This window comes from Sus scrofa, chromosome 13, assembly GCF_054392235.1.
Source record: "Sus scrofa isolate SSC_HxYL_T2T_F1_AM1 chromosome 13, Sscrofa_HxYL_maternal_Yorkshire_Landrace_v2.0, whole genome shotgun sequence".
Taxonomy (NCBI): Eukaryota; Metazoa; Chordata; class Mammalia; order Artiodactyla; family Suidae; genus Sus; species Sus scrofa.
This window is the reverse complement of record NC_139395.1, coordinates 138,063,176-138,091,171: the sequence shown is the minus strand read 5'-3', so window position 1 is coordinate 138,091,171 and position 27,996 is coordinate 138,063,176. Positions and strand designations below refer to the sequence as shown.

The window sequence follows — 27,996 nt, the reverse complement described above, 5'->3', positions numbered from 1 at the left end:
ATGTGATGAGGCACCCAAACCCCAGCCAAAGTGGCTCCTAGTCGCACAGATCATTACTGGTAGAATCCAGACAAGAAGTCTCTCCCAATTTCTAGTCTGCCTTGTTGGATGGTTAGAGAACAAGCTTGAAGGTATGTGAAAATCACTGGGGAGCTTGTTAAAATCATTGCATAGGTCTGGGATGGGGCCTAAGTGCCTGCATTTCTAACATGCTCCCAGATGATGCTGAACTAAGGACCACATTTTGAAGAGCCAGGCCTCATAGGAAATTAGTTGGCATCAGGCAGTAGGAGATGGGTTTTTCCTCTCTTTCAGGAAAAGCTGTTAGAGTCTTAGCACAGAAGTTCCAGATGTAATGGTTTATGATAAGGTGGGTAGGGTACTGTGTTCTCAGCATTTTTCTGTCTCAGAATCACAGCTCTGTAGTTGGTATCTGGATTGAAGAGATCCTGTGGCTTTTTACCGAAGAAAGAGAGCCTTCCAAGGCCCAGTTAGGGCATCTACTTACACAGTACCTGGCTAGGGCAGAACCTAAAAGAGAGTTGAGGTGAAAGGGTCATAAGTCAGGTGAAAGCTGTGTTTACTGGCAGTGCAAAAATGAAACTGATACAGCACTTCACAATTTACAAAGCACTTTACAATATATCAAACACTAATTTTTTACTGTTAACAATATCAATGGTACAGATAGGGCACTGAGGGATCAGACTGGTTAGTTCGCTTGTGTCTGTCACAAAGCTAGTAAATGGCAGTAGAATTCACAACTTGAACCCAAGTCTTTGGACACCAAGGAATAGTTCTTTCCTCATGCCAAGTGTCTCTATATTATGAAGTATTCAGACTATCTTATTGGATTATACTTAACTGTTATGGGCTTAGTGGGTCCATCATTGAACTCTCTCTTCAGTCTCTAACTAAATACAAACTGAAGGAGTTTCTACTATGGAGCAGCAGGTTAAGGATCTGGCATTGTCTCTGTGGTGCAGATTTGACCCCTGGCCCAGCACAGTGGGTTAAGGATCCAGGGTTGCTGCAGCTGTGGCATAGGTCAAAGCTGCAGCTCAGATTTGATCCTGGCTGGGAACTTCCATATGATAAGAGTGTAGCCAAAAACCAAACCAAACCAAACCAAACCAAACCAAACCAAAACAACAACAACCCCCCCCCCCCAAAAAAAAACCCCCTACAAACTGAAATATAGGCTAAAGGTTAGTGGATGGTTTCTCCTCTATGGATCACCTCAGGGGTCACTGGCCTTCTGACTTGATGATCACTGGACTGCCAAATAATCTGAAACGTAAACCCTTCAAGGGGCAATCAACTAAAAGCACAACTATTTGCAGCTCTAATACCCACTCCAAGCTACCTTCCTAGACAAGTTCAGCTTGTCAACTAAGCATCTATTGGTGCTGTTAAACTCTTTCAAACACACTTCTTACAGCCAAAATAAAAGTAAACTCAAGCTTATATTGTGAAAAATTAAACAGTACTATTTTCTGCCCCAGTGAGAGAAATTTTCTTAGTTTTTGAATTTTTTTGTTCTTTTATGGCTACAGCTGTGGCATATGGAAGTCTGGGGTCAAATCACAGGTTAGGGGTGGAATCAGAGCTGCAGCTTCCAGCCTATGCCGCAGTCATAGCAACACCAGATCTGAGCCCCATCTGAGACCTATACTGCATCTTGCAGCAATGCTGGATCTTTAACCCACTGAGCAAGGACAGGGATCGAACTTGCATCCTTATGGACACTGTGTTGGGTTCTTAAGCCACTGAGCCGCAACGGGAACTCTGTTTTCCTATTTTCTTACTTTTAACTGTTGGCAGACTGCAGGAAGGAGCCAGCAGGTAAACTTGGTGCCTCATTAGTAAGCCAAAAGAAGAGTTGGGATTCCAGGAGTGTTTTATGGTGGTATCTGAAAACAATTTCTCAGAGCTTGACCAGAAGATGGTCAGGCACAGTAAATAAAAGAAAAACTAGAATTAATCCATGTAGTTCCCCCTCAGAAGTTTAGGTTTTGTATTAGTCATGCTATGGTGGAATAGTCACCATTCTGAAAGCCTTAAAATACATGCTTGGTTTGCATTTCTCTGTTACCTTTATTCTTACTGCATTTAGCTCAAGTCTCACTGATGGGTCTATACCCCAGGTTAAGGGACATTTCTTTCTTTTGCATCAATTCCAGATAGGGTCACCTCTCCATTTCTTGGGAGGAATGAAGCTCTAGCAGAGCTTGGTAATAAAAACTGGAAGAGCATTATAAAACTAAACTAGTAAGAAGGAAAATGTGTTATAATTAGGGGAGAGGGCACCTTTAAAAAATTTTAAAACCCATTTTTTTTTTAAGCAACTGTGATTTACTAGGTGATCTCACATGTTGTTTTATTTAAACTTCACAAAAATCTCACACAGGAGTGGGGATGAGGGGAACTATATGGTTAGATATAGGCAATGATTAAAGTTTCTGCTTTTGCTTTTGGTGGTGGCTTTCTAGGCACATATCATCTTATGAAAAAGTACTAACTAAATAAAAGTGGGACATGCATGGACCAATGTTGCGCAAATCAAGAATTAGGGTGAATTCAATTCTGTGTACTAGAAGGCAAGAAAAGAAAAGAAAATCTCCTGTGCTACCCACAGGGTTGAGAGAGGCCAAGTGACACAGTCCAAAACATACGGCTTCTAATAGGCAGAGCCAGGATTTGGATCCAGTTCTCTCTGGCCCCCAGTTCATTTTCTCTTTTTGCTATTCCATGCTAAGATAATAAATATCATTGCTTCAGACAGTAAAAACTAGGTTTGTGGAGTCCATGACACATTTTCGCCCACCTTCTACTCTCTATCTAGAGGCAGGTGTGCTGACGATGCGGGAACCGTGTGGCCACACCCACCATCATCTGATAATGTATTCTGGGGGCATATCTCCCCAGTTCTCTGCATATCAGGTCATGCAGGCGCTCACCGCTTGGCCTGCATCCCAGGTCTGTGAGGCACGCCTTTCCTCTTCATGAGCTTCTCCATGGCATTGGGGTGGATTATTGGACGGACAGGGTGTCGTTTGTAGGTCCCAGGATACTTCTTTTCCACTGCTTGCTCACGCCTGGAGAATGAAAAAAAAAGCCACCTCTCAGTCATGGCAGACAAAAAAGGAGGGCAGAGTGTTTTCACAGGTTGACTCCAGCTCCAGATTCTGGCCACACCTAATAGATAAAGGCTATCTGAGTAACACGGCAGCTATTTAGTTTAAATGGGAAAGAAAAATACTAAATTCAAACTAACCTGGCTTTATTTTTCTCTTCAGCTTGCAGATGGGCTCAGAGGCTGACCTTCCCTTTCCCACCAGGCCTTGTGTGAGACACAAAGCCATGGTGCAAGTCCCACTTATTTTCAGTAAAATGCTGTTTTATTCAGGGCCCCAGGACTTCTTGCCCTTCTCAGGAACACCTGGAATCACTTGCAGCAGCCACCTTGCTTCCCCTGGGGGCAGTAAACCCCCACTCATCCACTCCAAGCTTTTCTTGAAACAAGGACCCCTTTCTGAGACGTTCAGCAGGCTGAAGCTATAAATGCCTGTCAAGCACACGGTCCCCTAGAACCAGCTCTGTGACAACTCCACTCAATTGTAAGCCTCCCCAGAGCAGGGACCTGAGCACATCCCCTAAGGAATGCTGGGTGAATAAATAAAACAGCTGCCAGTTCTGAGGAACAGCAACCTGGAAGAGTAGGACATTTCAGTTGACCGATAGACCCAAATCAATCAGGACAGACAGTGGTCTGGATACGTACTTGATGAGCTCCTTCTCCCGCATTTCTAGCTGCAGCATGATGGCACTCAGTTCCATGTATAAATTATTAGCCCGCTCAAGTTTTCTCTCATAGTGTTCACGAATATCCAAAGCATGCCTATGAAATAAAACCCAGGAGCAGTGAAGCAGATTCATGTAGGGGAGAACTAGGGTCAGCTCTAATGAAGTAAGAACAGGATGGTTTACCCCAAAAGCATTTGCTCAATGGCCCTCTACATCTGAGGTTCCCTTGTCCAATGCAAGGACTCAGACAAGATGGAGTGGGAGATGGGAAGTCCAAGTTTTCCACTTAGTGGGTTAAGGATCCAGCATTGCCATGAGCTGTGGTATAGGTCACAGATGTGGCTTGTATCTCACATTGCTGTGGCTGTGGCATAGGACAGTGGCTACAGCTCCAATTCGACCCCTGGGTTTAGGTACCTCCATATGCTATGGGTGTGGCCCTAAAAAGACAAAATGAACAAACAAACAACCCCCCCCACACACAAGTTTTCCACTTAGTTTGTTATTAAGGGCCATACAGAATAGCCAGGAGGGCCACAGATAAAATCTGAACACAATTTGTGTATAATTTATAACCTTTATGCAGTGTTGGCAACATCTTAATAAAAATATGGTATAGTATATTTTTAAGGGAAATATGCAGTTAAGGCTGACACCACGATCACTCATTCGTACTTATCCACAGTGCAGATCCTATCTAATCCAGTGGTTATCTATGAACTTACGTTCTATCCCTTAATAGATTATGAGCTTCTTGAGCCCAGGAACTATATCTTATAAATTTCTGACCTTTCATATTGTCTATGGCAGCAACTGAATAAACAAAGAGCACTGCTCCAGGAATCTCTGTTGCAGAGATATAAGAAAGGGAGATAAGAGAAGCAGGGGGAGACAATACGAAAGTGGTATAAAGGAGGGACTGACTTTCAGGGCAACTTTAAAAGAGAATAACAATAACCAGCAGAGGTAAGTGTGTGTAGAAAATGAAATGGTTCACAAAGAGGGTTCCTGCTAACATCTGAGGACCTGGGAATAAGAAGAGGTGAAGAAGAAGGGATCAGCCGACCTGAGCTCTTCTCTACGCCTTCGAATCAGTTCTTCATCTAATCGGTGAATACAAGTTCCTTCACTTTTGATCTTCTCAAAATGTTTCTTCACTTCTTCTCTCCATTCAGCCTGGGTGAGAGCAAAGTAGATTTTATTAATATTCCAGGAGTTTTAATCCCTGATATAACCATAGAATCATGAACAAGATTTTCCTCACTGTATGCTTCTACTAAAAAGCCTTATAGATGTTCAATAAATATTACTTGATAGCAAAATATCTCATGTTAGTTATCTGCACACCCCATCCTACTCCTCACCCCATATTCTGTATTTAGTGTGCCGCAATTTTCTTGCAGCACTGATCACAAGAAACATCATAGCTGGAGTATTAGCCATCATCTCTGGAATAAAAGAGCTCAGTTTAAAGTCAGGATGGTGGCTGAGATAGCCTGGCTAGAAAGAACAATTCTGATAACCATATGGTAGAAGCACATGTCAGTGAGAATATGATCATCTTTGTATTGGACCAGAATTCCTAGCAGGCTTTGTTTATGAAAATATCTTGAGAAAATATTTGGATTAGAAGATTCAAAGGGCATGAAAAGAAGGAGATGGGAATAAAATATGAGGAATTATGCAGGAATTTGTGGGTGAGAGAAAGAACAGAAAAGACAGAAGGAGGAGGAGAAAGAGCATAGCCAAACACATTAGTAGTCTGAGAAAAATTTTAGGAGATGTATGGATATCTAGGATATGATTTAAGTTTTTCAAGATGTAAGCCTCTTCCAATTTCCTAAACCTTTAGTAAAGTCTCTGACATTTACCTTGACTTTGGATATATGTTTTTGTTTTGTTTTAAATCAAGGAAAGGTGCTGAACTTCATGTTTGGGTCAATGACACGACAAGGATAAAGGAACAACCACAAGATGGCAGGGATGGGGAGCCAAGAATTTTAGGAAAGCAGAGCCAGAGTGTCCATGAAATTATAAATCTCCTAGGAATTCACAGACATGTTAAAAAGGAAATTGGGTGTTCCATAGGGCATAGACTTTCAGACTAACTTTATCTAAATTTTAGGAGGACAATCTCTATAAGGATGTAGTCTATAGGCCATTGCTAGAAAAACAGCTAAAGGAGATGCATCTTCAAATTTTGTATATGCTACCAACACAAGAAGCTGACAAGATTATTTACTGCTGTGGTGCAGGTTCGATCCCTGGCTTGGGAACTTCTGCATACTGTGGGAGCAGCCAATAAACAAACAAACAAACTGTATCATCTTCTAGAGCTAGTCTATTCCTTTTATATTCATGTTAAAATGATCTCTTTAGATCATGGAAGAAGTTATGCTTAAGTAATTGTGAAGTTACAGAATTTTTCTCCCCAAATTTGTTATTTCTCATTTATTTTTATAGAGGAAATCAAATTTCAATTATGTAGAAAACAATCATCTTGCTTATCTGTTCAAAATATATCAGATCTCCATATATGTACATGTTGACCGACCACTGGGTAGAAATTTCTGTCAGTCAGTTGACTTTCAGGCACCAAATCTGCCAAACAATGTCATCAGAAAGCCAAGATCCAGAATGTGCTGTCCAGTGTTTGGTAGCAGTCTTTGACTGTATCTAACCTGTAAATGCAGGTTTGGTTGAGCCCCAGGTAACACCGCTCTCTCAGCTATCAGATCAAAGTCATGAAGTAGGAAGAGTATTTGAGCTTTCAGAGCCCAAAGGTTGACAATCAAGAGTTATATTACTTAAAAAGGATAAGGGAGAGTGCCAAATGTGGGCCTTAAAGCATCCTCTTTTGTGAAAACCATGTCAGTGGATTCCTAGTCCAATACTTAAGGAAGGGACCAGGAAAAGGAATATCTCCCTCTGGTGGTGAGAAACCAGATATCACAGATTAGATTTTTTTTAAATTCTGGAGGAAATAAACCTCCTGACATCTAGCTTATGAGAATATGAAATTTAAAGAGAACTTTCTCAAGACGGACACTTATTAAGAAAGCACATTTCCCAAAAGAAGTTCCCTCCTATGAAGAGGGAACAGGATGTGTGAGAAAACACCAGGTACTGAGTGATAAAGTGTTTTCCCCAAAGGTATCACATACAGGTTGATGTGAATTTTGGAGTTCTATCACATGCACTTAGAATCTTTATGTAACAGGAGTTCCAATTTGCACTTAATCTTTAATTTAGACATGTCTGGGCATATCCAAGAATTGGACATGGGCAAGCAAGCCAATTTGCACAGAGATTAAGGAGTCTCTGAGAGAAAACCTGAGGGAAGGAGGAGTCCTTGGGATCTTGACCTATAACAAAGCTATCAACATAGGAATGGGGAGGCATTTCCCTTTGTTTCACTAAAATGCCTTTACAAAACCTTGGGCCATAACCAGCACTATTCTGTGACCTTTAATATAATGTAACTCGGACTTCCTGTCGTGGCTCAGTGGTTAACGAATCCGACTAGGAACCATGAGGTTGTGGGTTCGATCCCTGGCTTCACTCAATGGATTAAGGATCCAGCATTGCCGTGAGCTATGGTGTAGGTCACAGATGCGGCTGGGATCCTGCATTGTTGTGGCTGTGGCGTAGGCCGGCTGCTACAGCTCCGATTAGACCCCTAGCCTGGGAACCTCCATATGCCGTGGGTACAGCCCTAGAAAGACAAAAAAAAAAAAAAGTATCTCAATATGGAAAGGAACAGTTCATTGCACAAACAGGACAATGTGCAAACTTCAGAATCTTGAAAAGTCCAGAGCTTCAGTTATAGTAAAAAATAGCAGCTCCTGGCAGGTGATGGCAGTGCCTTATGGATACAACAGAATCCAATGGATGTCAGCTGGGGACTACAGTCTTTTAGCAGAAAACAGCGCTAATCAATAAAGCAATACCCAGAAGGTGCTGGGTGGAAGACTGCTGTTCCAGCTAGAGTCAGTGGAAAGAACTGCAAACATTAATATGAGGCTAGGCAAAACCTCCTTGCCTGCCCACTTGCATCTTTCTCTCTCTCTCTCTTTTTTTTTTTTTTTTTTTTTTTTGCTTTTTAGGGCCACACCCATGGTATATGAAAGTTCCCAGGCTAGGGGTGGAATTGGAGCTACAGCTGCCAGCCTATGCCACAGCCACAGCAACGTGGGATCCAAGCTGTGTCTGGGACCTATACCACAGCTCACAGCGATGCTGGATCCTTAACTGACTTTGCGAGGCCAGGGATTGAACCCGCATCCTCATGGATCCTAGTTGGGTTCATTTACCACTGAGTCACAAAGTGAACTCTCTTGCTTGCATCTCTCATATGCATCCTATTTTAATAAATCTATTTCTTGCCTAAAAAATAATAACATGAGGCTATTTGAAAAAGGATTGAATGAAATCCTCTTTATATTCCAGATAAGGCCTGAACACTCTTGGGCATATATCCAGACAAAACTTTCCTTGAAAAAGATACATGCATCTGCATGTTCATTGAAGCACTGTTCACAATAGCCAAGACATAGGAACAACCTAAATGTCCATGAACAGAGGAATGGATTAGGAAGATGTGGTATATATACACCATGGAATACTACTCAGCCATAAAAAAGAACAAAATAATGCCATTTGCAGCAACATGGATGGAACTGGAGACTCTCATCCTGAGTGAAGCAAGTCAGAAAGAGAAAGACAAATACCATATGATATCACTAATATCTGGAAACTAATATATGGCACAAATGAACCTTTCCATAGAAAAGAAAGTCATGGACTTGGAGAACAGACTTGTGGTTGCCAAGGGGGAGAGGGAGGGAGTGGGATGGACTGGGAGCTTGGGGATAACAGATGCAAACTATTGCCTTTGGAATGGATAAGCAATGAGATCCTGCTGCATAGCACAGGGAACTATATCTAATCCCTGTGATGAAACATGATGGAGGATAATGTGAGAAAAAGAATATATATATATGTGTGTGTGTGTGACCGGGTCACTTTGCTGTGCAGCAGAAAATTGACAGAACACTGTAAACCAACTACAATGGAAAAAATAAAAATCATTAAATCAAAAAAAGGTTAAAATGGCATATTATATACATACTTAAGTAAATTATATACATACTTAAGTAAATATACAGTAAATATATTACATACATAATATAATACATAATACATAATATAATAAGTAAATATATTATATACATACTTAAGTAAATATACAGTAAATTCTTATATAAAAAAAAGAATTTGATTCTTCTAGCCCTATAGTGGGAAATCATAGATTCTGAGTCAGAAAGGCTTTAGAAGTCATCCAGTCCAACCTCTGATTGGCACACAAATCTCTACTGCCTCCCCAGGTAAGTGCCCAGCCTGTGGCTAAGCACTGACTTGCTCTTGACACAATTGCTCTTAAGGTAGTAGAACAGTGTGTCCCTATGATAAGCCATCTCTGCAACTTCCAGCCCCTGAATTTCTGGTGGTCCTGGTGGCACTCAAAAGGAAACTAGAATGGTGCAAAGGCAGAGGACTGGGGAAGAGCGCAGAAGCAAGTCACCTGACTCACCTCAGCTGGGGTCTGGAACCAGGCTAAAATGTTTTCTAAAGTCTCAGATCGAATGTACTCGAATACCAGGAGCAATAATTGCCTACTTGGAAAAATGGGTTATTGTCAAGGAATGAAGCAATAGCTTTGGCAGAATCTAATACTGTGCTGAAATTGGTTCCTTTGTTCATCTGTTCTATATATGCTGCTTCTTTATACATGTGCTGTTGATGAGAAACAGATGAAGCATCTTCTCTCAGGAAGGAGTCAGCAGGGCTCTTGGCAGCCCTCTTGACTGACAGTTCTGGGGGAGGGTGGGCCCAGTAGCTAACAGCCATTGATTGATAAGTGATGTGGGGAAGATTCTGTCAGCAAGCAAGAGGCAAGGCTTCAGGGCTTCAGGTACAAGGATGCTATCAAAAAGCAAAACTATGTGCTAAACAATCAGTTCTTGTCCGCTGGAGGAGGATAAAGTCAAAATACAATGAATAGGAGCTCCCTAGCTGCCATCTTATCTATCTCAGGAGTTCATGAGAAAAAGTACCTGGAATGTTCATACCTCAAAGGAAGCTTAATTTTTCTAGTTTTGTGGCAGGGGTAATAATCACATCTTACAATCAAACAGTTCTTTACATTTTATAATGCATTTACATTTTTATTATCTTATTTGATCCTCACCGAAATTCTACAAGGAAGGGAAGAGATGATTATCTTCATTGTTCAGATGAGTAAGCTGAAGTTTAGGGAACTATAGTAACATATCTAAGGTCACAGAATGGGGTTTAGGCTCCAAATCTGTTACTTTTCCCAGCACCTCTCTGGTTAGTCCATAAATACTTTATTATAATTAGCCAGAGATACTCTGAATTTCAGACCCAGAGACAAATCAGCATGTAAATACCTGAAAACTTCCAGGAACTATTTAAGGAGAGGTGAAATTCTATGATGGAATAAAAATGTGGAGCAATTTATGAATCATTAAAAGATGTCCAATGCACTGTTTCCCTTCCCTTCCTCTCCTCTTCATATTCTTGCTCTAAAAGAACCTTTTCTGAGTTCGATTTTAATGTTGCGTATACGTATTAGTAGAAGTGAATTGGTACAAGTGAGGACACCACCTGTGAGTACTTGGTTGTACTGCACAGGACTATGCTTATGCTGGATACTCAGAAAATGTGGCACTAGCTTTAAAAGTGATATTTTGGGAGCATGCAAGTAAAGTCTGTTTAGAACTTGATGTTTTCCAACTATGTATGGTCATCCTTGAAATGACCTGTGACCTATTACCTTTTTTTTTTTAACTCAGTGAATTTTATTACATTTATAGTTGTACAATTGATCATCACAACCCAATTTTATAGCATTTCCATCCCAAAGGTGACTTACTACTCTCACCAAACACTGTTTTTCAAAATTGTGGTATATGTATAGTTTTACTGTAAAGGAAGCAAAGCTGTGATTGTGATCATATCCTAAAGTCTGGGATTCCTAGAGTACTTAATATAATTCTCTTCCATTTCAGAAAAGGGCCTGAGTCTTCCTCTGAATACTAACAGAAGAAAATATTTGAAAGATTTCTTATCTAGCAGCCAATACCTACATGTATTTGTATAGACGGGCAATAGTTTTAACAGACCTAAGGGAATTTACCTGAATGCATATCAAAGAACATAGGAAATGTCAAAAGTTATCCTCTTATTTTCACTAAAATAAAAACATTTTACTTATATAATAATTCCTCAGAATCACTAAAAAACTAGAGGGGCAAGCCAGACTAAAGACACAGCGTGGGGAGAGCTGGGTTTGTGGGTCATAGAGAGTGTGTTAGAACAGGGCAGCAGGGTAAAAGTCCCCGATTCCTTAGAAACTGCAAGAAACCTCGTGCCTTAATTGAGATAATCCCCAATATCTGGTGGGTGGAGTATCTCTCTGTTTATCAGACACTAGATAAGCATGAACTCCAAGCCTCTGGTTGGGCCAGGTTATTACCTGGCATATGTAACTCCCACGGATGATCCCCTCCCAGTCCAGTTTGCTTTCAATGCATATTTTCCTAGTAGGTAAACTCATCACCCATTGGAGATGGGGGGCTATTAGCAATAGACTGAGACACTAATTAGTAATAAAATGTCTTCTCTGAGAATGAATTTTTGAAATGATAATGGAAGTCAATGCAGAGATGGAATTCATGTTGCAAAAATTCCTTTCAGAAAGTGAGACAAAGCTGTATAAGAAATTGGGTAATACTATATTAAATTCTACAAGTATAAGCTACAATTTAAGATCATCACTTTATTTTAAAAGCCAAAGTTTCATAGAATTTTATTCCTTTTGCTATTGTCTGGGTCTGGTAGGGGTAAGGATCTCATACATACCCATCCCCCACAACTCCCTATCCATATCGATCATGGTCGGACTACTGATTCTTATGCCATTTACAGCATCTTATTGATTAATTAATTAATTTTTTTTGGTCTTTTTAGGGCCGCACCCAAGGAATAAGGAAGTTTCCAGGGTAGGGGTCAAATCAGAGCTATAGCTGCTGGTCTATATCACAGCCACAGCAATGTGGGATCCAAGCCACATCTGTGACCTACACCACAGCTCAACGCTGGATCCTTAACCCACTGAGTGAGGCCGGGATCCTTAACCCACTGAGTGAGGCCGGGGATCATAGATACTAGTCAGGTTTGTTACTGCTGAGCCACAATGGGAACTCCCTATAGCATCTTATTTAATAGCCACAAACTTATCACCAATGCACCCATTGTCTTACAATGTGCAATGGCAGATTCTCTTGTCAAGAGGTGAAGCCTATTTCCCAATCTGGGTTAGCTTGTGACTTGTATTAGCCAATAAGACATTAGCAGCCACGATGCACACACAGGCCAGAGAATCACCTGTGCACTGGGGCTTGCTCTCTTGCTGCATTTGCTACTCTGAAGACCACAGAAAAAGCTCAAGTTGATGAAGGCAGGAAGCTGCATGGAGGAGAACTCAGGTGCTCTAGCTAATAGCCAGCCAATCACCCGACTTGTGGATGAGGTCATCTCCCAGCCCCTCCTGGCAACTGACTGCAGACTTATGAGTGAGCCCTGTCAAAGTCAGCTAAAGAGCTACCCAGCACAAATCGCAACCCACAGAACAGCTTATTATTTTTAGCCATAAGGTTTGGGATGGTAATACAGTAAAGACTAACAGATACATTAAATTATATTTTATTTGGTGCCACTAGGTGACACACTTAAAGTTAGAGAAAAGGTTCTCTTGGGGCCTAATTCTACCATGGGCTCTCTCTGGTATTTAACTTTCCCCTTCCATCTTTTAGCTTTTCTAACTTTAAGGACAGCAACACTTTCATGAAGGTCAGCAGTAATTCTAATTCAAATGTATGTACACCACTATTTTCATATCCTCTTTTCTCTTATTTTCATATCCTCTTTTCTCTTAAAAAATTTCACCAGAACCCACTATGAAGAGGACATTTTAATACACGCTATTTTCAAATAAGAGACTAATATGTTAAGTGCTTAAAAAACTGCAAATGTCATACGTGTGAGGTATCATTATTGTTTCACAATGAATTGAGTTATATAATTATTATAAGAATCAGAATACCCTTTTCCGAGAAGCTGTTCCTTCTCACCAAGAGCTCCTGATAAGTCTCTTCAGTACAACCTGGAAGAATTTCCAGACTTACCTGAGACTTGAAGTAAGTTTCTTGTGGGGTGGCAAGTACATCTGCAGATGCGATGTCTAAATGCATGAGTGTCTGCCGAAAAGACGGTCGGTTGCGAGGTTTACTCTGCCTAAAAGTTAAAAAAAACCCAAAAAACAACTTGTGCATTTCAGCTGTTTCAAGGAGGATAAAGATTTTATTCTACTTTATAAAAAACATTTTTGATTCCATGTGTGGCGATATCTCAGGTAGTTTTGAATGTACTGAAGAGCAAAAGGAAGATGCAGTTACAAGAAACCTCTAAATGAACTGGAAATCTCTAGGATCTGTTTGATAATAATGATTCTTTAGCACTGATAAAGTAATGACAGCTATCGTATACTAAGGCCTATGATTTCAAGATGTCATATCAAATTCTTTATCATTTTTTATTAATCATAACACAACAACTCTATGAGTAGGTGTTATCCCCACATTACAGATGAGAAAACAGAGTTGGAAGATATGTCCCAGATTACACAGATAGAAAATGGCAGAGCTCGTATTTGAATCCAAGGTTCTCAAATTCCAAGGCTCCTAGACTTTACACAAAGTTTCTTCACTCCAAATACACATCAGAGACTTGCAGTTTCATTTCTTTCTTTTTTCTTTTTTTCTTTTTCAGCCACCCCTGTAGCATATGGAAGTTTCTCCGCCAGGGGTCAAATCTGAGCCAGAGGTGCAACCTACACCACACCTGCAGCAACGCCAGATGCTTAACCCACTGTGCTGGGCTGGGGTTTGAACCAGTGCCTCTACAGAGACAAGCCAGATCATTAACCCACTGAGCCACAGCAGGAGCTCCTCCCCTGCAGTTTTAATATAGTTTTGAGAAGTTCTGAATATGATTTTGAGGAAGCAAGGGAAAAGAGAATACTGGGAGAAACACATTTCTTACCATGTCTGCTTCATAAGGATTTTGAATCCATCAGGGCAAGTGGAAGGAACTGGGAGGTGTAGACTATTGCTTCCAACCCCCCAAATAATGGCTGATGAGTCTACATCTTTGTACGGGATCTCTCCTGTCAGAAGCTCCCAAAGCACCACTCCAAAAGACCTACAGTAGCACCAAGAACAAGTACAGAAGACATTGCAGAAAGACGTTCTTGTGTCTCAGTTCTTTATTAATTTTTAATCAAATATATATCCAGTTTTAAAAGTCTAAGACTGCTATTAGAAAAACAGAAACATCCAGGAAAATTCTGAAAAAGAAAACTAATGAGGAATAACAAAACCATTGGATTTTAGACTTAACACAAAGCTTCAATAATTAACACTGGTAATGAATAGAGAGCAAGACTAATGGAATGAAACAGAAATCCAGAAATAGATCAGATACATGTAGGAATTGAGTATATGATAGAAGTGACAAATCAGTGGGGAAAAAATGATTACTCAATAAATGCTGTTGGGACAACTGGGGAAAAAATTAAACCCATACTTTATCTTATATAAATTCCAAATTCATCAAAGATTTATTTATTTATTTATTGTCATTATTTTTTTGTCTTTTTTTTTTTTTTTTCTTTTCTAGGGCCGCACCCGAGGCATATGAAGGTTCCCAGCTAGGAGTCGAATTGGAACAAAACAATAGCAGTTTAATTTGTCAATCTTTCCTTTGATAGCTTCTGGATTTTTTTTTTTTTTTTTTTTTTTTTTGGTCTCTTTGTCATTTCTTTCTTTTTTTTTTTTTTTTTGTCTTTTTGTCTTTTTGTTGTTGTTGTTTGTTGTTGGTATCTCTTGGGCTGCTTCCACGGCATATGGAGGTTCCCAGGCCAGGGGTGAATCGGAGCTGTAGCCACTGGCCTACGCCAGAGCCACAGCAACGCGGGATCCGAGCCGCGTCTGCAACCTACACCACAGCTCACGGCAACGCCGGATCGTTAACCCACTGAGCAAGGCCAGGGAACGAACCCACGACCTCATGGTTCCTAGTCGGATTCGTTAACCACTGCGCCACGACGGGAACTCCCTCTTTGTCATTTCTTGGGCCGCTCCTGCGGCATATGGAAGTTCCCAGGCTAGGGGTCTAATCGGAGCTGTAGCCACCAGCCTACGCCAGAGCCACAGCAACGCGGGATCCGAGCCGCGTCTGCAACCTACACCACAGCTCACGGCAACGCCGGATCGTTAATCCACTGAGCAAGGCCAGGGAACGAACCCACAACCTCATGGTTCCTAGTCGGATTCGTTAACTACCGCGCCACGATGGGAACTCCTGGATTTCTTAATTAGACAAGTCTTCACCACTCTAAGGTTATTTTAACTCCCATGTGTTCTTTGAGGATTTTTATGGTTTCATTTTTCACATTTAAATCTTTGTTGAGGGAGTTCCCATCATAGCTCAGTGGTTAAGGAATCCGACCAGTAACCATGAGGTTTCGGGTTCAATTCCTGGCCTCACTCAGTGGGTTAAGGATCCGGTGTTGCCGTGAGCTGTGGTATAGGTCGCAGACGCAGCTCGGATCCCATGTTGCTGTGGCTGTGGTGTAGGCCGCAGGAGCGGCCCAAGAAATGACGAAAAGACCAAAAAAAAAAAAAAAAAAATCCAGAAGCTATCAAAGGAAAGATTGACAAATTAAACTGCTTTTGTTTTGTTTTGTTTTTGGCTGAGCCCGCAACATGTGGAAGTTCCTGGGGCCAGGGATCAAACCTGTGCCATAGCAATGACCCAAGCCACAGCAGTGACAATGCCAGGTCCTTAACCCACTGAGCTACAGAAGAACTCCCTAAACTCCTTAAAAAAAAAAAAAATCTTGACATGCAAAAAAAACTTCACTCAAAGCAAAACAACAAAATGCGAAAATTTTCTGTGATTCATATACATAAAACGCTAATCTCCTTAATGTATAAAATAGTTTATAATTTAATAATAAGCAATCAGAAAGCTTAGTAAAGGATAAGAGTAGTTCATAAATAATAACAAATATTTTGTAAACATATGAAAAAATGTACAAATTTATGAGAAGAGGAATGCAAGTTCAAATTACACTTAAGATATCTTTTTTTTTTTTTAACCTATATGGTTGGCAAAAATCCCAAAGTTTAATACATTTTATTGGCAAGACTGAAAAAACACTTTTACACATTTCTATTGGGAACATAAATTGGTATAATCTCTAATGAGGACGCCTTGATTTTAAATTTTTTTAATTTTCTTTTTTTTTTTTTTTTCTTTTTAAGGCTGCATCTGTGGCATATGGAACTTCCCAGGCTAGAGACTGAATTGGGGCTACAGCCACTGGCCTATGCCATAGCCACAGCAATGCCAGATCCAAGTCACATGTATGACATCTTGCGGCAAAGCTGGATCCTTAATACACTGAGTGGGGCCAGAGATTGAACCTGCATCCTCATGGACACTATGCTGGGTTCTTAAGCTGTCGAGCCACAATGGAAACTCCCTAATCAGGACACTTTGTTAATAATTGCCGCAAATACAAATGACCCTATATTTCTACTTTGTCTTATTTACTCTGGTGCTATATGCAATTTTAATATATGTTATTATCTTGGCTGAAGTCTAAAATTTAATAGTTGCCAATTTTAAGAATGGAAGGAAAAAACAATTATAAATAAACTGTTAATAAATTGTTAATAGCAGAGATTTATAACCTCAGAGGAAAAGTTGATAAAGATGTTTTTTTTTGCTTTTTAGGGCCACACCCATGCCATGTAGAAGTTCCCAGGTGGGTGGGACCAGAGCTGCACCTTATGGCCTACACCACAGCCACAGCAATGCAGGATCCGACCCATGTCTGCGACTTACATTACAGTTCATGGCAACAGCAGATCCTTAACCTATTGAGCTAGGCCAGGCATCCAACTTGTATCCTCATGGATACTAGTTGGTTTCATAAGTCTTGAGCCACACTGGGAACTCCCAAGATTTTTTTAAAAAGGAAAAAAAAAAAATCATAGCCCATCGGGGCTGTTTAATAAGAGGGCAAATAGATCTATACACCTCAAGTAGGTTTAAAGCATATATCTGTATCACAACAAAGTATATCATTGATATATGTGAGTCACTGAGAAACATAAACTTTGTTTAATGTATTTTATTCAAGAAAGTGAGAAGTATGTACTATATTTCAGAAAGAGTTTTATACTAAATGGCTGTTTAAAGTAAACTTTCAGTTTTTGAGAAAGTTCAGCATATTCTTTGAAGTCCCCCAAACTGATGATTTACTAAATGGATAGTCACCCTAATTCCTCCACTCCCAATCCTTCTTACCATGTTTCATTGTGCTAGGTAGTCCTGAGAATATAGGTGACTGAAATCAACCGAAAGCGAGACACACTAAAGAATATTTTGGGAAAGGAGAAGTGTTAAAAGAGGAAAGTGCTAATAGGGTGAAAATGGGAACAGCTTTCTAGTTGCCACAGATGGCACCACTCACCATATATCGACTTTCTCAGAGACAGGTTCATTCCGTATCACCTCTGGCGCCATCCATGCGACTGTGCCAGCAAAGGACATCTTGGTGCTTTTATCACTGAGTTCCTTAGATGTACCAAAATCTGAAATTTTTACTGCATCTGTATGAGTCACTAAAACACTTGAAAAAGAAATAAAGAAAACAACCAGATCATTAGTATTAGTGAAAATCATGACTAATTGTCAAGTGAAGAATTCGTCTGCTGCCTCCTACCTTGCAGAATTCAGCTTGAGAGTTCCAGTCCCACTAGGGCATTAGCTGCACACCAGACACAGTGTCACTCACACTCGTGAGGCAGCAGAACACACTGGGCTTTCTACACCTGGTTTTATCCTGCCTCCACCACTTGCTAACTGTGTGACCTTTGCCAAGTTAAACTTAATTCTTCTAAGCCAGTTTTCTCCTTTGTAAGATGGGGATAATTCAGGTCACAGTATCTTATCCACAATTCAGAAATCTCTGAAAATGGTTTATAAATATTTTTCCATATATATAAAGCAAACTCAATTTATTTATCCCATTTGGTGTGACTGTCAAAGGTTGTGCTACAGATTTATGATTGTGGCAGATTACACACACACACACACACATATATGCACACAGTGTTGCCCCAGACTTCACTGGGGATATAAGGTCATGCTCTTTGTTACATTTATGAAATCATCTGACTCCAAGAGCTTTGGATAAAGAATTATGGGTCTGTAATAATGGTCTCATAGATTTTCATTTGAATTAAATGAAGTTAAGACATGTAAAGCACTTACCTCAATAAATACTGGTTTTCACCTTTGCCAGTCTCAGACAACCCAACAGAAAAGACACTGTATTTATTTATTTATTTGTGGCCATGTCCACATGTGGAAGTTCCTGGCCAGGGACTGAACCCAAGCCACAGTACTAACTTGAGCCACAGCAGTGATAATGCTGGATCCTAAACCTACCAGGCCACCAGGGAACTCCCAAAAGACACTTCTTTTAAAACATTGTTTAAATGGTGGCAAACATTTAAATCTTGCATGGGAGCATGACACAAGGGATTCATTACCACTTAAGGCAGAGAAGGGAGTTCCCATCGTGGCTCAGCGGTAACAAACCTGACTAGTATCTGTAAGGACGTGGGTTTGATCCCTGGCCTTGCTCAGTGGGTAAGGATCTGGCATTGCCATGAGCTGTGGTGTATGTCACAGACATGGCTCAGATCCCACATGGCTGTGGCTGTGGCATAGGCCAGCAGCTGCAGCTCCGAATGGATTCCTGGCCTGGAAACTTCCATATGCCATGGGTATGGCCCTAAAAAGCAAAAATTAAAAAAATAAAAAAATAAATAAAAGGCTGATAAGTATGCTGGGATTCCATTAATTTGATAAAGAAAAGTAGGAATAAATTTAAGCTTAAGTAGATTCCACACAGGTCATGTTTTACTTGCTGAGATATGACCTGGGAAAACCATTTTTGCTAGCATTAAAGCGAATACAATCTGGTACCAGTCAAGTGCTAATTTAAATTGAACTGAAAATATGATTTCTGAAAGCTTCAACTATGGTCGATAAAATTCTATATTTCAAAACAACAGAAGAAAATGGCTGAAAAATTAGCTCCAGAACTCACTTAGGTGATTTGAGATCACGATGAATAATTTTATGGAGGTGCAAATAATTCATTCCACTTGCAATTCCCGTGGACCAGTCTACTAGCAATCGAGGTGTGATCTTCCTGCCAGCTCGCAAAACCTCATAGAGTTGTCCATGGGCACAGTATTCCATGATGATACAGTAACATGGGGCCTGAGTACAAACACCCCTTTCAAGAAAACACAAACACATACATGAGTCCACACATAATATAAACAAACATGTACACATATTTATATTTTAAGAATATTTAAAAAAATTTATTAAGACCAGTTCTCTACCCAAATTACTTTTTTTGTGTGTCTTTTTAGGGCTGCACTCAGGGCACATGGAGGTTCCCAGGCTACAGGTCAAATCGGAGCTATAGCTGCTGGTCTACACCACAGTCACAGAGACATGGGATCTGAGCTGCGTCTGCGAGCTACACCACAGCTCACGGCAACGCTGGATCCTTTATGCACTGAGGGAGGCCAGGGATCAAACCTGCATCCTCATGGATACTAGTCAGATTCCTTTCCTCTGAGCCAAGAGAGGAACTCCCAAATTACTTTTAAAATGCATGTAATCTTTCCAGATTCTTAAATTACCATGTAAATCCCTCTAGTCTACCTGTTTCTCTACTATGCACAGAGACATTTTAGTTTGTTTTGTTCACTTCAGATATCCATATGCTATGTTAGATTGGTGCTTTTTCTGTGGAACTGCTCCATTCTAGGACAAAGAACACCTTTTCCTGAGACTTGTGTAGGCTGGATATTATATTCTTTTTGATTAAGAATAATTGCAATGTCTTTCTTTAAACATTAAATGGAAGGTTTTTTATATAGTGTACAGAAAGAAGAATTCAAATATTGTTATTTTTACTATTATTTGTTTCATTTTAAATTACTCAAATTTAATATAACTAGACTGGGGACCAAAAAAAAAAAAAAAAAAAAAAGAGAGACAATCTTCTATATTATATAGTCTTTGAAAAACATTCCTGCTTAGAATAAGAATAATGTTACACGATGTATTATACACCTGTGCAGCTTCTATTTCCATCAATTCCTACATCTTCTATGAAGCCTTCCCTGATTATGCCAGTAGAAAAAAAACCTTTCTCTTCTCTAATTTCCTATGCTACATATTCATTTTTTTTTTTTTTTGTCTTTTTGTCTTTTTAGGGCTGCACTGCAGCATATGGAGATTCCTAGGCTAGGGGTCTAGTTGGGGCTGTAGCTGCCGGTCTACGACGCCACAGCCATAGCAACGCCAGGTCTGAGCCACACCTGCGACCTACACCACAGCTCACGGCAATGCTGGATCCTTGACCCGCTGAGTGAGGCCAGGGATCGAACCCAAAACCTCATGATTCCTAGTCAGATTCGTTTCCTCTGCTGCCACGATGGGAATTCCTACATATTCATTTTTATATGCAATTTTTCTCTCCCTGTACAGATTATTGGCTCCTTGAAGGAAAAGGTCTTCAAGTTCTTTTTTTCTACCACGTAGCTTAGAAGTTCACAGCAAGACTTTGACAAATATTTCTTAACCTCACCTTAATGTTTTTTGCTGATAAAGCCTTTGCACAGACATGTGCTGAGGCAAGGGATAGAAGGAAGGGTACTACCATGAAAGAACATTTTCTGAGGAGGCGTGAAGAAGAAAAGAATGGTTTTATTGCTTTGCCAGGCAAAGGGGGACACAGTAGGATCATGCCTTCAAAAACTGTGTGTCCCCTAAGAACATCTTTTTGTTAGGCATGTTTACATGTTAGTTGAGTGTCTTATTTAATCTGCCCCAAACCATTGTATGACATATATTACCTTTTTCTACAGGTAAGGCTCAGAAGAGGAAAACTGACTTCCGAGAGAGCTGGAATTCGAATCCTGTGTAACTTCAAAGCTCATGCTCTTTCCACTCATTACACTACACTGCCTTCCTTTTGGCTTTTTAAAGTTTATTTTTTATTTTTATTTTTTTGGTCTTTGTGTCTTTTTAGGGCCACACCCGTGGCATACGGAGGTTCCCAGGCTAGGGGTCTAATTGGAGCTGTAGCCACCGGCCTACACCACAGCCACAGCAATGCTGGATCTGAGCCATGTCTGCAATCTACACCACAGCTCACTGCAAAGCTGGATCCTCAACCCACTGAGCGAGGCCAGGGATTGAACCCGCCACCTCATGGTTCCTAGTCGGATTCATTAACCACTGAGCCACGACGGGAACTCCACTTTTTAAAGTTTATATAGACAAGTAACTTAGAGATTCTTATAGTAATATTGTTATCTTATAAAAGTGGGAAAATCATATTAATGTTACTTGTTCTGAGAATGAGAAATAAGAAAAATGACCATGAGCAATTCTGTCTCCCATTTCTTAATGACATGTATGTTTTCCTCTAAAACTTTCCAGACAAGGTATGAGAATATTCTACCTACAAGACTCCCAGCTAAAGTCCTTAGCCAGCTACCAATTCATGTCCTGTCTCTTAGGCTCCCTTCAGTGGTGAAAGCATTTTGATGCCATGGCTTTTGTGATCATGCGAAAGTCTTATAACAATAGCAGCTTATGAAGAAGTAAAATTAGTTTTCATTTCCCCTGTCTTGATATGCCTGTCAAATGCCACAGAGCTATTTCTACTACTCTTCTATCATTCTCTAAGTTACCCCGAATTCTCATTTGATTTTCATTATTTATTTATTTTGCCTTATTTATTTATTTATTTATTTTTAGGGCTGCACTCGTGGCATATAGAAGTTCCCAGGCTAGTGGCTGAATCAGAGCTGTAGCTGCCAGCCTACACCACAGCCACACCAACATGGGATCTGAGCTGCATATGCGACCTATACCACAGCTCACAGCAACACCAGATCCTTAACCCACTGGGCGAGGCCAGGGATTGAACCTGCATTCTAATGGAAACTAGTTGGGTTTGCTACCACTGAGCCACGATAAAAACTCCCCCATCTTGATTTTTAAAGAATTTTTTTTAAAGTTTCTGTTAATTGACTTTTAGGAAACCTCAGTAGAACACAAATGTACAGCAACTACAAACTGAAAATTTCATTTTTACTACAGAGAAATACTGAATAAGGGCAGAAATAATGTAATAGGCTTAAGAACATCAAAACAAATATTTGTTTGAAACAACTCAGCATCTTACTCAACTATGTTATAACTTGTCACATAAGCATTGACAGAAAGGGTCTAACAGCGATATGTTATGCACTTTTCATCTTTCTTGACTGACAAACGAGAAGCAATCATTCCATCAGCTCTGTACTATGACAAAGCTTCTTAGTTGCTATAAATAACAGCTCTATAATCACTTTTAATTGCTATCTTTTCTTCCCTTTGGCACTCAATTCCATTAGGAACATGCAGGTTGGGTTTTCTAAAAAGATTGCTTAAAAAATTGGAAGAAAAAGAGAATATAGTATTATTTTCTTGCACTTCCCTTCTGTGCACTAACTTCAAAAGAAGTTAAAAGCAAAGAAATCAGTAACCAGAGTGACATAACTAAAATCTAATCATGCATCCATATCTTCCAGACGGTCCTGAATGATTCATTGGCCAAGCAACACATGGCACAGATGGCTGCAAACATAACACTGCACAATGCCTCAAGAGCATGGTGTAATGGGCCAGCGACACAGTCTCACTATTGTTTTCCATGTAGAGGTAAACTGTTCAAGCATCTTCAGCCTAAAGAGTTGGACACCAGCAGAGCAATACTTGTCCACAATGCTGAAAAGTGTATACGCAGGTAGGAGGATTAGAGGGTAAAGTAGGAAAAAGACTGGGAGGAAAAAGGAAAAAGCAAAAGAATAGAACGAAAAAAACTCAAGCTTCTTGAACCTATCCTCTTAGGACACATTTCTACCTTCAGTTACCAAGGACATCCTGCTAGAAAGCTCTCTTACGTGAGACTCAGAGCTTAGCTCACTTCAGGAGGCCAAAAAGCCATGCTAATCCATAGAATATTCAGGGTCTCAAATCCAGCATACCAGTGATCTAGGCTTAAAGTTTAGTTAAATAAATAAAGGCTCTTCCTTCCATTTAGGATGGTGTACCATAGTGCAATGATGATCCTCTCAGAGAAGTAAAGTGAAGGAAAGAAGTGCATTTCTGATAGACTGTTTAAAAATAATCTTCCCATTGTCTTTTGAAATGTATCACCTTGGGGAACATTATAACTGGTCTCTATAGCACTTTGTTTTAGTCTCACATCCTCCCAGCCCTCCTAAGGCAATCAAAAATAGAATCACTACGGCAACAGAAGTTCTCTCCGGTGTCCTCAGCAGGGATGTTCCTTCTACAAGGCAATGAATCCAAGGACTTCATTTAGAATCCCAGTTGAAGCCTTCTCTTTTTTTCCTCACTTCTTTCCCTTTCCATAGGGGTTCTTGTTTAGGAATTAAAACTTAACCGCAATACACATTTAAGCTCATTCTACAAAATCTGTACCCAAGATTTCTGTTCCTTACTTGGGGATATGATTCCAATTAAAATTACTGCATGACATGTTTAGCTTTATAATGAGAGTTTTATGAAAGAAAGGATCCCCCATGGGGGCTGGAAGAAGTCCCCCCTAGGATAGAGAAGGGGAATTTGTAAGTTATTCCACTTTTAGCTGTAGCCTCATTGATCATACTAGTTTCCAGCATTGAAATACATATAAATTCTATATGTGTTATATAAAAATACACCAAAAAATTCAAATTCAAATCTAATCCTTCCTTTTCATCCCTTTCCTGTTCTTCACCGTTCCTCCTCTCAAGCCATTCACCATTCATTTGTTGAAGCCTAGGGCAACATTTTAAGGCAGGTAAGAGAATGAACTCAAGGAAAAGTACAGGCAGAAGAGATTATACATATTCAGACCTCACCACTGCCAAGTTTAATGACTTCCACAAATTTACCTTTGAATCGCTCTGTTTTGCTAGGGATCCCTGTCAATATCATGAACATAATGGTCTAAACTAGAAAGCTACGTTCACACACTCCTGAAAAACACGTTGTGAAATAAATATAGCATTTAACTCGCTATCATCACTGACGCTACCATCATTAGATTTAGAAAGCTGAGTGTTTGGTATTCCTTGAAAAGGGATCTCACAAAACCAGAGGCAAGAAGAAATACTCTGAAGGTACCTGATATTACAAGTTAATACTGAAGAAGGAACACTAATAGAAACTAATAAGAAAATACATCTATATTTACAAGGAACTTATTGTTCTCTGATCACTTCAGATGTTAGCTTTGCTTTCTTAACTGAATTTTAGGATGTTTAGGTTATATTGAAGTGGCCTCTGTCATCCTATTGATAAATAACACTGATTCAGCAGATCTGACTCCACCTTCTCCCTCTCTGTCCTGCATACATCCCTTCTAAGCAGCATGTGCTCTGGCAAAGAGAATTATTAGACTATAAAATCCTTAAAGCCATGACTAATTTAATAGTCATGATACCCTCCCAAAGCATCTAGTACAGTTCTGTGTCTGGGGAGTGTTCTCTTTTTTCCGCCACACTCGAGGCATGTGGAAGTTCCCAGGCCAGGGAATGAACCCTCGACACAGCAGTGACTCAAGCCACTATAGTGATAACGCTAGATTCTCAACCCACTGTGCCACAGGAGAACTCCTGTAGAGTGTTCTTAACATGTCTTTCAAGGCAGGAGCTTACATGTATACATCGGGGGAAAGAAAAATCTATTTCTTAAAAAAAAAAAAGCCTTGACCTACTTGAAAGCGATGATGTTAGGGTGCTTCAACTTCCTCAAATGCTTGATATCCGTCTCATTCTGTTCTCTCACTTTCTTGATGGCCACCTCCTCCGCTCGGAACTTGCCCAAGAAGACAGCTCCCTGGGCTCCACTACCCAGCCACTGCAGCTCTGAGATCTCCTCAAATGGCACTTCCCAAGTATCTAGGCACATAAGTGAGAAACAAGCTTAAAGAGATCTTGGAATTTTCCCAGGGGCCATTCTACAAGGCCACTCTGAAGGTACCAACTTTACCATCACCCAAAATGACCTCTACCCTTGTCTTCTACCTGGTTACTTGTTAAAAGATATAACTTTTCTATGGGTCTTGATACCACAGATCAGTTCTTCACATGTATTAATTTGTATCAATTTTTAGCCAGTGGAATCCAGCAGATCAGAGATCTCCAATAGAATGGTCTCCGAACAAAACACATCCTGACACTCCTACGGCCCCACCTCTTCACTTCAAGCTTGCCTGTTTGGTCAATTCACCTATCTGTCTCTATATCACCATCCCTTCCCCATCACCCAATATAAGTGTTGTCTTCTCCCCCTTTGAATTTCTAGTGCACATGCTCAATTAATCTTCACTGAATGAATTTGCAGTGAAACTCTCCTAAGGATCTAATTATTAATAATAATTACATTAGTATTTACCTTTATTCAGTAGTTACTATGCCAGACATTAGCATGGTGCTTTATATATTTATTTAAAAAAAATTTTTTTTTTTTGTCTTTTCTAGGGCCACACCCATGGCATATGGAGGTTCCCAGGCCAGGGGTCCAATCGGAGCTGTAGCTGCTGGCCAATGCCAGAGCTGCAGTAATGCCAGATCTGAGCTGTGTCTTCAACCTGCACCACAGCTCACAGCAATGCCGGAATCCACTGAGCGAGGCCAGGGATCAAACCTGCAACCTCATGGTTCCTAGTCAGATTCATTTACCACTGAGTCATGACAGGAATGCCTTAGCATGGTGCTTTAGAACTGTCATATGTTTAGTTCTTAAAACAATTCTACAAGTCTGGCCTTACCATGGATATTTAAAAATGAGAAAACTAAGGCATAGGTTAGCTATGCCTTAAGTGACTTAATCAAGGTCATATAATTGGTAAGTGGCAGAACTGAGCCCAGGACCCCAGAACTGGCTGAGTCCAGGGGCAATGCTTTTTTCTACTATACCACATTATCTCTCATGAAGTAATTCAGAGTCATTAGTCATATTTCTCATACAGATGCAGTATTTTCAAGTTTCTCTTTTTCTTAAAGCTTAATTTTTTTGCACCAAAAATGTAACACAGGTCATTTCTAAGTAGTGGCACTATTGATGATTCATGTTATGTCCTTGTCTTATTAAAAAATTTCGCATTAAAATTTTAACCATAATCTTATATTACTTTTATTTTTTAAATTTTTATTGAAGTACAGTTGATTTATAATATTGGGTTAGTTTCAGCATGTATTATTTCTATAATAAATAAAATGCTATTTCAAATAGATAAAAAATTCAATCCACATGTGCTTTAATTGCATGAAACTTAAAAAGAAGACTATAATCCACTGATTATTCTTCTTGCCAGTGCATTCTTGCTGCACTGGTCAGAAATGAACATCACAGAGTTAGGACCCCCATGGAGTAAGGAGAGGATGATGACAATGCTAAAGGTTATGAGAGATTCTCATCAGGCCACCGATCACTTAAAGGCCACTGTTTGCAGAACATTAAAAAGGTAGTGTTGAATTAGCTTTGAAGATATTCTGGTCTTGAAAGCAAAGCAACTCACTACTACATTGATGTAGCAAGAGCAGAAAGAGTAGAAGGGAACTATATATCTCTCTTCTCTAGTTTTCTCTACTTCAAGAGAAAAGAAATTCTATAGATTCTCAATAAAATGTGGTTTCTCATTTCAATGGTTAAAAATGACCTTCAAAATATAACTACACAGAGCAGAAAAAATTATTGTGAGAGTGATTAATAGCTTGGGCATTTGTCCCATTCTTCTGGTATGAGCAGTATTAAAGGTTTCTGCTCTATTGAAATTGAATAGATGCTATAAAAAAACCAAACCTCTTTAAAATATAAACAGCTCACAGATATGAAATTACTGAAGGAACAAATCATACCAAATGAGATTTAGGTGGAAACAGTAAGTTACCGACTTGACTGTTTTTGGTATTTTTATGGCCTCTAATGATGCTCATCACCACAGGCTGGTGTGGCACACACAGGACACACACTTGGCACACTGTGAGAGTTATACTCACTTGGGGTCCAGTGAAGAACTAAACACAGTGTCATTCTGACATTCTGTGGGCTGAATAAAGTACTAGAACTGGATTCTAAGAACATCACTGAGCAATAATTCTCCAAATTATTTTATAAAAGACTAAGTTACCCTAATTTTTAATACATAATTACTAAAATTAGACAATTTTTGGGTGTCTTTTTTCCTATTTCCTCAATATTTATTTACTATTAAAAAACATATTTTATCTAAAACCCCCCATATTCAGTTTTCATCTTTTCTTCTAGCCTTTGCTTATATGTATATAGCTGTGTAAGTTTTGTATGTGATATATAATTTTTCTACTTTTTTCATGTATTATATATTTCTCATGTATTTATATTTTTTATTATAAACTTTTTTTCCCCCACTTTTTAGGGCTGCACTCATGGCATATGGAGGTCCCAGGCTAGGGGTCGAATTAGAACTACAGCCACCAGCCTAGCAACACAGCACAGCCATAGCAACAACAGATCCGAGCCAAGTCTGTGATCTACACTACAGCTCACAGCAACGCCAGATCCTTAGCCCACTGAGCGAGGCCAGAGATGGAACCTATAACCTCATGGTTCCTACTTGGATTCGTTTCCGCTCAGCCACTACAGGAGCTCCTCTATTATAAACTTAATAGTTGTTTCCTGTACCCTCTTACCTTTTTTTTTTGGTACTTAAGTGTTTCCATTTTTTTGTTTGCCAATTTAAATTTGATACTTTTTCTTTTTTTATATTATTTCCTCAAGGTCAATCCTTTGATTGAAGAGTACAGTTTCCTGGCTCTTGGTATATTTCCA

General features: G+C 39.8%; 1 protein-coding gene and 1 long non-coding RNA gene across 14 annotated transcripts in view; one reads left to right on the top strand and one right to left on the bottom strand.

The window, feature by feature from the left end:
* MAP3K13 (mitogen-activated protein kinase kinase kinase 13) overlaps positions 1 to 27,996 on the bottom strand; it is a 176,386-nt gene that overhangs the window by 11,901 nt on the left and 136,489 nt on the right. For 7 of the 13 annotated variants that reach the window (XM_021069980.2, XM_084990590.1, XM_021069982.2 and 4 more), the window contains 8 exons: positions 24,899 to 25,082; positions 19,145 to 19,336; positions 17,498 to 17,656; positions 13,996 to 14,154; positions 13,080 to 13,188; positions 4,874 to 4,983; positions 3,785 to 3,901; positions 2,961 to 3,098 (listed from right to left, as the gene is read on the bottom strand). In XM_021069980.2, the coding sequence (XP_020925639.1) occupies positions 2,961 to 3,098; positions 3,785 to 3,901; positions 4,874 to 4,983; positions 13,080 to 13,188; positions 13,996 to 14,154; positions 17,498 to 17,656; positions 19,145 to 19,336; positions 24,899 to 25,082 (1,168 nt within the window). The remainder of the gene's footprint in view (positions 1 to 2,960; positions 3,099 to 3,784; positions 3,902 to 4,873; positions 4,984 to 13,079; positions 13,189 to 13,995; positions 14,155 to 17,497; positions 17,657 to 19,144; positions 19,337 to 24,898; positions 25,083 to 27,996) is intronic. The other 6 variants (XM_084990591.1, XM_084990592.1, XM_084990594.1 and 3 more) reach the window with 1 other exon arrangement.
* Positions 6,048 to 27,996, top strand: part of LOC146397643 (uncharacterized) — a 93,867-nt gene continuing 71,918 nt past the window's right edge. Inside the window, exon 1 of the long non-coding RNA XR_014824502.1 lies at positions 6,048 to 6,167. This is a non-coding gene — a long non-coding RNA (uncharacterized LOC146397643). The remainder of the gene's footprint in view (positions 6,168 to 27,996) is intronic.